The sequence below is a fragment of the Brachycentrus maculatus genome, unplaced genomic scaffold (genome assembly GCF_059751285.1).
Source record: "Brachycentrus maculatus isolate JH-2025_06_01 unplaced genomic scaffold, ASM5975128v1 h1tg000234l, whole genome shotgun sequence".
NCBI lineage: Eukaryota > Metazoa > Arthropoda > Insecta > Trichoptera > Brachycentridae > Brachycentrus > Brachycentrus maculatus.
Window position 1 is genome coordinate 352516 of NW_028280985.1, and position 11516 is coordinate 364031.

Genomic DNA, 11516 nt, shown 5'->3' on the forward strand with positions numbered 1-11516 from the left:
TCTGAATAGTAAAAAATGCACCAACTCATCCAGAAAACTGATTTTACAATAGTTAATAAAAAAAATTGTAAGTTGTAAAACAATTATTATCTCTAGGATAACAAAACACACCCGCCACCACTGTATTAGTCCAATGCCTCCATACAAGTGTCTATATTATAATGTTTCTCTATCATAGACTGACAAGCGAGTTCTCTCTTATACTTATGGCAACAATTAGCTTTAATATGTTTCAACAAATCTGAGGAACGGAAAAAGCCTCTCATGCAAATATCGCAAATGTGAGTGAAAGATCTTTTATGATATTTTAAAATGTGATGATCTAACTGATATTGAAGGTAATACGCAGCATTGCAGGAGTCGTGGGTGCAACGATATTGCTTACTATTAATGTGCTTTGCCAAGTGTGTTGACAGAGCCCGTTGAACAGTGAATTTCTGATCGCAGAATTCACATTCAAACGTTTTTTCTTCACCGTGGATTTTCATATGGCGAGCTATGTTGTTATATTGACGTTTGCATTTTTCACAATGTCCGGAACGTCCCGAATGTTTGATTCTTATGTGGGTATTGAGATTAGTTGTGCAAGTAAAAGCTTCGCCGCACTTATCGCAAACATGAGGTTTTTCGCCAGAGTGTATTTTCCTAACGTGTACTTTTAAACTGTTCAATGTTTTTATTGGTTTCTCGCAGATCTGGCAAACGAATAGTTTTTCTTCCACGTGCACTTTCATGTGCCCTCTTAGGGAAGAATGCGACCCGAAGCATTTCCCGCATTTGTGACAAGCGAATGGCTTCTCTCCAGTGTGTGTCCTGATGTGTGTGGCGAGTGTACCGGTTTGGGAAAAGGACTGAGGACAGTGCGTACACTTGTACGGCTTCTCTTTGGTGTGCGTTCGCATGTGAACCACGAGGTCAGCCCTCTTGGCACTGGACTTTTCACAGATATCGCAGATGTATTGCTTCTTTACATTTTCATCGTGCAGTCTGCTGATGTGTTCCTTCAGTGTACAATAAAGGGCAAAGCACTTCAAGCAAGCGGGACACTGAAAAGGTTTCTCTCCGGTGTGTTTTCTCTGGTGGACTATCAAAGCTGATTTACACGAAACAATCAAATCACAATCCTCACATTTTAACGGTTCTTTTATCTTTCTGCGTCTCGTTCTCTTTTTCTTCGATTTAACCCTTTCAGATTTGGTTTTATAAATAATTTCTAGCTGTTCGCATTTTGCTGAATAATCAGTATCACAGCTCGGAGGATCTTTATAGGAATCAGACTCCCCTTCTTCATACTTCACTTGGCCATCTTGGGAACTTTCGATGTTCAGTTCTTCCTTTATACAGACATTGAATTCCGATTCTTTTTTTAAAAGTGATACATTCAAATTTATTAATTTTTCTAACTTCTCATTTGATAGACGACATTTTTCGATGAATCCAATAACTACCATCAGCTCCTTTGTACATTTTTTACAAATAATATTTGGTAGGTTTTCATGTTGAATTAATTCTAATCCAGTGAACTTTTTGATCAGATCGCTGTATTTAGCAGAATCTCTTGTTTTGAAAACAGAATAACCAGACGTATCTTCTACAAGACATATTCGACATGTAGAGTTTATTTTATCTAAATTCATTTTTATTTTATTTTAATTAATATTAGAAACTCCCAACTATATCGTCGTCAATATGACATTCGAAACATATTTTGACATTTCTAAACACGACAGCGTTCATTTAATCAGAGTTAAATCAAAGCGCTCTCGCTATCACCTTTCTCAAGAAATGTTTACCGAAATACCTAAGTAGGATAAAAAAAAACATTGATGTCTGTGCAAAAACATCCTATTTTAAGTAAAATAAAACAAGAATAAATCCAGTATCTATTGGAAAAGTTGCAGTTGACGCAATCAGTTCGCATTCAGTCTCAAGACATACATATCAATCGGGGGCTAGAGGTCCTGAGTTAGATCCCCGGGGGTTCAAATAAATATACCTGATTTACAACTTTAATATTTATTTGATATCACCCTGCACTAGTACCTGAGGCACAGGCTGATTCCTGTGCCTTCATGTAACTAACGATCAATATAACTCTGAGTCAATGCGATGGATTGCCCTATGCACCGTTGAGTTAATTGATTTGAGTTGAATTCCGACATAGTCACACTAATGGTTGCTGATATTTATGGGAAAGGAAAAAGAAATCGATCTATTTGATCAATCAACGCAACTGTTTGATCGCTTACAGTGGTAGAACAATTCCCATATGTTAAAATGGCGGCAACGACAAACGAACTGTCAAAATTAAATTCTCATCGACGTGTGTTAGTTTTCGTGTTTTGTATTTTAAAATTTATACCAATATATTTAAATATATATTTTTGAAATTCAATGTTTTAAGCGATACATTTTTAAAAATGGCATCAGATGAGAATAAAATTCTTCCGATTATTAAAGAGTCCTACAACATTTGTGAAAAAACTTTCGCGCCCTTACGTTTACTTTATTACGATTACAACAACGCGTCGTACGCTGTTCTGTGGAACAAATTTACCATGATTATAAAAGACGTCCATAATATATCCGTCAATGAAGCCTTTCATTACCCTGAGTTTGTAATCTTGAATATTTATTTGGTAAAAAACATTTTCCTTTGCATCGACCAAGAATCATTTTTGCACTTTACAGTACTAAGAAAGAAAGACAGCGACACAAATGTACTCGCAAAACTTGAGTTCAAAACCATATTGAAAAATGTCTTCAAAGTTTATAACAATGACGAAGAAATATATATCCTGCTAACAAAAGAAAGTGGTATTTTATTGTACGTTTATAGCATCTTGGGTTCTTCAAAAATGAAAGTTAGCAGGATTTATAAGATTAATTTTAACCCACCTCAATCTATGAACACCGGTATTCAAATGGTAGTCAAGTCTTTAAAATCGTTTTCGATTGATTTTATTTCTAGCATTTTTCATATTGAAATTTCTCCCAACACTCTTGAATCACAGTTATTGTTAATAGCGATACATGACACATTATATTGGTCGCTTCTAGAAGTTGGAGATGATAAATCAGTAAATATGTCTGTTCTTTTATCCTGTCCTGTTCCGATAAATAACATACATTTGATGAACGAATCGAGAATCTGTCTTGATCTAGAAAGTGGTTCTATGATGATCATATACTGCCACATAGTGGACAGGTGTATGGCTACTGAAATTCTCCATTTGAATTCTAAAATAGAAAGAACATATTACACAAATGATTCTATCATATACAGTGATGGAGAGAAGCTATGGTGTGCTACTATCGATTCAAGTAATGATGGTTTTATTGCTAAACACAGCTTACTGAATATACAAATGCCATATGACTTTTTCTACATCAAAGAAAGAAACCAGATATTGTGTACTACTGTTTATAATCTACTCTACAAAGTGGACATTAACCTAGATATCCACAACATCAAATCTAGGGTCACTGATGTAAATGTACCGAAAAAGCTATCGAATACCAAAAAAATTATAAGCCAGATTAAAAAAGAAACGCTTAAAAATGAGCATGTTTTAAATGCAGTAATCAAAGAAGATGACTATACTGCTGCAATATTTTTTAATCGAAAAAAAAATGCATTCAAAGATCTTTTGCGCTCTTCTTTGAAAATATACAATCTCACAACTTTTGAAAATGACTCGGATATAACTCTAGTCGAAAATTTAAACAGATATTTGGACGAAGATAGTTATATTTATGTTGTTGAATTTGATGTTGCTGAAAATTTGAGTGAAAAAATTGAACATATGAATAAGTATTCCGATGATCTCTGGCATTTAGATATGAAATTTAAAGTTGATAATGTCTACAACTCGTATAATGCCAGTGTAAGAGTAAATACAACTCCGTGCTTTAAATTTGCTCTTCCTATTAAAAAGAAAAATATTAAGTCACAAATTGAATTGGAGATTAAATTAATTGCCCTTACTCCGGGTGTCCACAATAAAGATTATTGTTTCTGGTGTATTTTGCCTTCGAACACTCTGAATATCGACTCTGTTTATTATTTAGAATTGCCAAACGCAAACCCTCGTAAACGATGTTTATCAACCATAAACAATAGTAGTATATTGTATGAAAGAATTGCATCTTTAGCTACCAAAAATTCTGGTTTACTTGTCGAAATCGGTGACATAATTGAAAAAGATCCAGTACACGTGTCATCTTACTATATAAAGCTTCCATTTTCGCTTCAAGAAACTGCTGCAAAATTTTCTGATTGTTTCGCGCAAAAGATGTCCAGCAGTTATGCAGATAAATTCAGGGAAAGAATTCTCAGCACTGATTTTTTAAACTGTCAAAAATGTATAAGCATGAAAATATCAAACAATGCCATTGATATCTTCAATGAAAAACTTGAAAATAATTTCGATAGCATAAAGATTTCTAGCCCAGATGTGAATGCTTGCTGGGATGTTTATAAATTTATATTGAAGATTTCAAAAACAATTAGTGAAGAGAACACTGATAAGGCTGCGAATGTAGTACCACATTTTGATTATATGATTTTACAGGTAGGTAATCGTTTTGGAAGTTTTTATTATTTGCGTGAAAATGAAACAACTTTGACAAACCATATTTTCTATTTACAGAATCTTCGCGACAATGTAAGAGACATCATTGCATCGGGAGAAAACCTCTCTAGAGATGTGTTACTTGAACTCTCTGAAGGATTTTATAAAAATGTAATGGGCATATTACCAGTTTAGTCAAGACAGCGATGACTAATTTTATACAGTTTGAATATTTAATGAAGGACTAATCTAGTGAAAGTCCACTTTCTGTGAAAAGTGGTTTTGTTTCGCTACAGAATCCGGTTTAAGATCTATAAGAGATTTTCCAACAATCAATCTAGTTCTAATTCTCATGACTAAGTTTGACCTCTTGTTACACGCACGCTGGCTCTACCTGGAATTATTCTGTGCCATTCTCAGGCCTTCCGGAAAAGAGTCCTGTGTCCCTCTATCTCTTCCTCTTACTCGCCATTAATAAATTTACTCTTTTGATACTAGCATTATTTTTTTATCACAATGTGTACTGACCAAAATTTTGTAGAGATATCTCACGTACTAATATTGCAATATTTAAGGATATTACGATAACTTGCGAAATATGTACAGCGTGGTGTTAAATATGTGCATACGTTTTCTGTATTTTAAATGATAAGAATTAGTGCTTGACATAGGCTAGAAACAAGCACAAAGATGATGTGCGTTTACATGCAAATTTTGATAGACAGCCTGGCGAACATAGCATTGGATAGCGCCTAAGGTATACAACCAGTCACTGTGAGATGGTAATGTCATTCATTTACGTTAAAAACTTTGTATATCAACAGCGGAGACATCACAGCACATGATTTACTTAAAGGTGGGGACCGGAGTCATTTCGTCGTAACGTAACACGTTGCGATGCGAGCATTTGTACAATCAGTACAGCGAACCGAGCTGCTCGCCGTTTGTTCCGAGTACTCCATCCAACGTCGGATGCTCGCCGCAAATGTTACATTATGATAAAATGCTCCGGTCAGTCCCCACTTAAAGCGTCAGCGTCATATTGCAAGTATAAAGAAATATTGTAAATTTTTTTCTTTTCCTGAAACATGGAAAACTAAAAAATATACAGTTCTAGCATTGTATATCGCCTTACTAGAAGTATGTAAAACAATCCTATTACCGGCTGAACACACTCTTCTGCGGTATGAGTGAGCATGCCACTTTTGACATATGAGTGCTTTCCTATATCCAACTCAAGGTTTCAGATACTCACTCTCTTGTCTTAAATTCACACACTGAACACTAATCTTGCAGTAATGCGCGCACGTTTGCAGCTTATTGTTGATAGATAAATGACAAATATATTTTGTATATTAAAAGCATTGTTAACCTTGTGGTATGGTAATGTAACACTCCTTATCATTCATCGTTCACTTTGTGTGATACCATTAAAGTGGTATTACACAAAGAAAACGATGAATGAATGGAGAGTGCTGAACGACAAATAATAAATAAAAGCCAGATTTTAAAGATTTTTTGTATTTTTATCCTTATCACATAATGTACAGAGTCAGCAAGTTTAGATCATCTTCCTGACCAGCCTGTTGATCTTGTCCTCCCTGTTGCCGAAGTCTCCACCCTCCACGTAGTGGGTGGTCTTCTTCCTCCATCCTCCGGTGGGGGTGTTTAGCTTGAAGGGCCACAGGAAGTTGGTGGCGTACTTGAAACGACTGCCCACCGTGAAGATCTCATGGACCAGGTCCTCGACGCAGATGATGTTGGAGCGGCTCAGCTGCTTCTCTACAATGGTGTTGGAGGTGATGGGGATCCTCTGGTTGTTCACCTTGGCAAAGCCACGCTTGTAGATGATCTGGGAATCAATAAAGCACCCATTAGAGAGTACTCAATCAGGAGTAGTAGAATTTTGTGTAATTACATTAAATCACATAGTACTATGGTTACATCAGATAGGGACGAAAGACATTGTCGAATTGTCAGCAATACAAAATTCAGCTGAACTATGTAATCATCATCATAACCATTTCATAGCACTTTCACAACCCTATCATTGGTTCAAAGGTAAAACCAGTGGCGGGTGGTCAAATAAAAAAAACACTAATCTTAGTTGACTAATTTTGCCTCAATGGTGACAATCTTAGTGAACATATCGGTCAAAGATTGACATCAACCACATATTTCTGATAATGCAAACGAGTTTATTATGAAAACACTATGTCGGCAAATATTGTATCAGATACTCAAGTATACTTCTATTTCTAACAAATCTTCTCCGTCTTATTCCTCATTGCTGAGGGTTGTGAGGATGGATAATACCACTGAGGGTTGTTATTCTAACAAATAATGTATTTCAAAACTGCCCGTTGAGAACATCCAGGAACTAAACATCCCCGATAAAAATTAAATGTTGAAAATAAAAAATGCAGAGGTATTGAACAATGACGATCCCGAGCCGCTACGTAAACGATGCACAGAAAATGAGGCGGAGCAACGTTAGTAAAATAATCTTAAATTGTCAATATTGATTTGATAAGATACAGAATACACATCGACTTGAACACCCTGCGACAAAAGTGACGAGTCTATAGTTGATTACTCACCTCCCTGACAGTCTTCTGGTTGGGATACCCCCATGTGATGTAGGGTTCGCAAATACGGAGCATGTTCAGGGTGGCTTTGTTAAGGCGGACAAACACGGCATTGTTGATCTGGCGCAGTCTGAACAGCTGGAGAACTTTGCGGACCTGAAGAGACATACAATTTTAGATAAAGAATGCGATTATCATTCATTGCGACTGTGACACGATAGGTTGTATACACGCAATCAGCTATATGTGCAACACAGTGAAGAAGAAAATACTTGAATGATGAATATTATATCTATGTTTACAAACGGTAGCCAAACATGGTAACTACTCCACTACTAAAGTGGACAAATACAGTAAGCACCCTACAAACCCCTCGAAGCTAGTGTAAGGGCCAAGCATTAGAAATATTAGGTTTTTATTAAATTACTTTCCTCGCTGTGACTTCTTTTTAGGTGAATATAGTAATCACCACTTGAAAGAGAAAATTTTGCTGAGAAAAAACTGCTGGAACGGTTTATATTACCCTAAAAACACCACTTAAGTATATTTCCTGAAGTTATAATTAAAGGAATTAATAAACCAGGTGATTATGAGTAACGAATGGTCCCATTTATTTAATGAATCACCATAATTTGTCAGATGAGGCAAGCGCAGGATGTAAAAATCCTCAAAATAATATAACAATACTAACATTTTGAGTGTGTCCAAATACTTGTTTACAAATCTGGATTATCTCCAATTATAAGAGTTATTTTTCATATTATTTTTTGACATCTCAAGATAGATAAAGAATATTTAAGTCTAGGCATTTACGGGGCTTACGACCGTCGTAGGCTGGTTTAAGTGATCACTTTACACACATGTAACTATCACCAATTCTACCCATGATTGACAACCACACTAACTCAAATTCTTGGAACTTCTAGATATATTGATCAAACTTGATACAGTTCTTGAACTCGATAGACTTCACGTTTACATTAAGCAGAAATTCTTTAATTTGTTTGTGAGATGCGAATCCTGGATTATATTCACATAATTGAGAAACGCTAGAAAATACCATTTCAATTTTTTATCCAAGCTTATAATTTAATAAGCGCATAATATTTGGACACAATCAAAATGTTGATACAAATCAATGACTGCTAGAGAGAAAGGAATAACAGCAATGTATAAGGCAATCGACTTTGTACTATACAAAGTTGTATATTATTCAGTCCGCCTCCGTGGTGTAATGGTCAGGGTGTTTGCTACCGTGCTGGAGGTCCCGGGTTCGATTCCCAGGGGGGTGAAAATAAATATTAGTGATTTTGCACTGTAATATTTATTTAATATTACCCTGGACTGGTTCCTGAAGCGCAAGAGTGATCACCTTACCTTCATGTAAGTAATGATCAAGATAACACTGCGTCAATTCGATACAGTGCCCTATGCACCATTGGGTGCGGATAAGGGTTATAAGTAATATTATTCATTTGTGTCATTCCTTCCGGAAAACACAGACACCGACGTATACGGGGTGCGGGGTATACAGGATGAAGCATCACCTTGGGTGCCAGTTGGTTGATACCCCTGATCCTGACGACGAGGGCGAGGCGCGCCTCCGAGGGGATGTAGAAGTTGCCCTTCCTGCGGGCCTGGCGCCGCAGCCGGATCTCCTCCCTCTCCTTCATGTTGTACTCCTTCACGTACTTCTCCGCGCGCTTGAAGATCTCCTTGCGCTTCTTGGCCGCCGACGTGCGCCTCTTGATCGTGAGCTGGAAACAGTCACCGCACGTTATCCTATCTTATCCGATAGTTATCAACTGCATGACTCAGCATATAGATGATTTGTAAGTAGAATTCTATTTGATTGGATTATTTAGTATAAACAATATATTGGGTAATATATCCAAAATAAAATACAGTTTTTTGGATTGAATTCTACATTTATTTATGTATATTTATGTAAACGTGACGCGTTTCGTCTTCTTAGGACATTATCAAACACTCCATCTGTCTACCAACTGTCTGCAGTTACAATAAATAAACAATATATGACTACTCCATTTTATGTATTTTAATATTTAACCCATGACAGTAGGACTTATAACCTGAGGACGGGAGCTGACCCAACAGTCTACGAAGATAAATTGTGATAAAGCCAAGAAAATTTTATGTGTTTCATCATATTTTTAGTACAATGTCAGACACATGACTCAGACAACCTACTTAGTGTGAATGTACTGGATAAAATATGTCCAGGAGTGAGTTACTACGGAAAAAAATGTATTTGGGAAGTAAGTTTTATATTCTTTTTTTTTTTTACTTTGCATAATTTTATATCATTGTCAATGCTGTAAGCAACATATTTTCTTTGTTAAAAAAATTAATCCAGTAGATTTACATCAAAATTATCAATATTTTATTTCATGGGTTTTCTTTGACAGCGTCTTTACGATGACATTACACAAACTTTGTTTTAAGTAAAATGTCACAGGTAAAACAGAAAAAAACCTGAAGTGTAGTTTTAGTGTTTAAATGCAACCACAGATGGCAGTCAAATGACATTTGATAAATAAGTGTGACCGGGCTTGAGTTATACATAAACGGAGATGTTCATGTATGCCTATACTTTTTTTATTATTTATTTGGCAGTCACCCAGTGAGAGGATGTTTCTGCCAGTGTCAAGTATAAACGCCTATACTTCTTTGATGAAAGTTTTGTTTAAACGATCATGGCCATACTCCTGGACAGATGAAATCCTTTTCCTTTGAAATTACATTATGTGACTGATGGCATGATGAGTACTCAAAATGCAAAACGTCTCAGTTTGACTACATTAAAAGTGCTTTACTAAAGTAAATTAGTAAAAAGACGGTTATTTTTCAAAATACAATGTTTGTCTTCTCTCAAAATTACTAGCATTAGAAAAAAAAAACATTAAATGGAATACATAATAATTTTAGATAATTTATACATCGCCATTTTCGTAAAATACTGCCTGGTGACTACCATTGAAAATATTTCACGATAAGAGAATTTATGTTGCCATAAATTCCTTAAACCTTATTAAAAGCAATTTATTGGGAGTGCTCAAGAACATTTATATTTTTGATACAACTCTTTTTGTCATTCCCAATGGCGGATGAACGAGAATTTCGACTTTAATCATCAATATAGTATGGTATATAAATGTTTATTTCTCCTTTATTGTCACGGAAACTGTAATGTAAATCTGATTGTGAATAATATAAAACCCACGATGAGAAATCTAGTTGTAAATTATATAAACAAAGATTCAACATATTCTAATGGAAGATCAGTTGTTGGCGATTTTATTGTTTCTGTGTTTCCATCAGATAGGGACGAAAGACATTGTCAAATTGTCAGCAATACAAAATTCAGCTGAACTATGTTATCATCATTTTGAAACACAGATGAATCCACTATGATACAAACTACATTACGCAATAATAATAATAAATTATGACCAAAATCAGAACTTACCTGTACGAGCTTGGCGCGGTTTGTTTCCCTCCTTTTGCGGTGTTTCAGAACTGATTCTGGAACGGCAGGGAGTTTCTTTCCGTCCTTAACTTCATTCTTCTTGGCCGCAGGGGCCTTTGCTGTAGTCGCAACCATTTTTACGTGCTGCAAAAAACAACGCGGTCAGACATGGCGGATGCACTTGACAGATGCAGGTTATGAGGCATGTTTACATAAAATTAATAAATAAATGCACAATTCACACAAACTCGAGTTAGTTACTCTATCGTCACCCATGTTCATCCACAAAGGGCATTGCAATTCATTTAAATTTGCAATTTCGGTTCAAAATTTGACAACTAGCCATCAGGCACACGAGTGTTTGAACGTCGAAAATATTGATAAATACGCCACGTCCCTGGGATAAATTTATTTTAAAACAATATATAGGCTTCAATGAAAGCATTAAAAACTTTTTTAGAGTAAAACTGCTCGTAAGTTTCATGTAAAACACAATTATTTTTACTCACCAGCGGGCGAATCCTCGCGACACGTGTATTAACAACTAAAAAGAACGAAAGAGCGATCAAAAGACACTTCCGGCGTTTCTACCTGTTAAGAAAAATACAATTTAAAGTACCTACTTTAATTTTATAAATGTATTCTTGTTTTTATAATATTAAATGATTTTTATATATGTACTTTCACAATAATATTTATACGCATGTTATTCTTAAAAATTATTTCAACAAACAAATATTCATAAATCATTTATTATACGGGGAGAATAATTTATTATGTAAGGAGAATTTTTATTTCAGAATAATATTTCAAAATTTTGATTTTATTCATTTTAATTGGTTTTTAATTTTAATTTTCAATATT

General features: G+C 35.3%; 3 protein-coding genes and 2 non-coding genes across 5 annotated transcripts; 1 reads left to right on the forward strand and 4 right to left on the reverse strand.

The window, feature by feature from the left end:
• On the reverse strand, positions 1–1664 carry LOC148306637 (uncharacterized). The gene has a single exon (XM_088264613.1). It carries the CDS (start codon positions 1635–1637, stop codon positions 126–128), a length of 1512 nt encoding a protein of 503 aa, XP_088120739.1. The 5' UTR covers positions 1638–1664; the 3' UTR covers positions 1–125.
• A 611-nt stretch (positions 1665–2275) lies between these two features.
• Positions 2276–5071, forward strand: LOC148306638 (uncharacterized). Its single transcript, XM_088264606.1, has 2 exons — positions 2276–4574; positions 4653–5071. Exons 1-2 carry the CDS (start codon positions 2421–2423, stop codon positions 4767–4769), a joined length of 2271 nt encoding a protein of 756 aa, XP_088120732.1. The 5' UTR covers positions 2276–2420; the 3' UTR covers positions 4770–5071.
• Positions 5072–6079: 1008 nt separating this feature from the next.
• On the reverse strand, positions 6080–11204 carry LOC148306639 (large ribosomal subunit protein uL30-like). Its single transcript, XM_088264637.1, has 5 exons — positions 11162–11204; positions 10653–10796; positions 8710–8919; positions 7175–7318; positions 6080–6426 (listed from the first exon to the last, which is right to left on the reverse strand). Exons 2-5 carry the CDS (start codon positions 10785–10787, stop codon positions 6136–6138), a joined length of 780 nt encoding a protein of 259 aa, XP_088120763.1. The 5' UTR covers positions 10788–10796; positions 11162–11204; the 3' UTR covers positions 6080–6135.
• LOC148306640 (small nucleolar RNA snR60/Z15/Z230/Z193/J17) lies at positions 6511–6598 on the reverse strand. Its single transcript, XR_015837970.1, has one exon. It is a non-coding gene; the product is annotated as a small nucleolar RNA snR60/Z15/Z230/Z193/J17 (small nucleolar RNA).
• Positions 10493–10580, reverse strand: LOC148306641 (small nucleolar RNA snR60/Z15/Z230/Z193/J17). Its single transcript, XR_015837968.1, has one exon. It is a non-coding gene; the product is annotated as a small nucleolar RNA snR60/Z15/Z230/Z193/J17 (small nucleolar RNA).
• Positions 11205–11516: the final 312 nt, after the last annotated feature.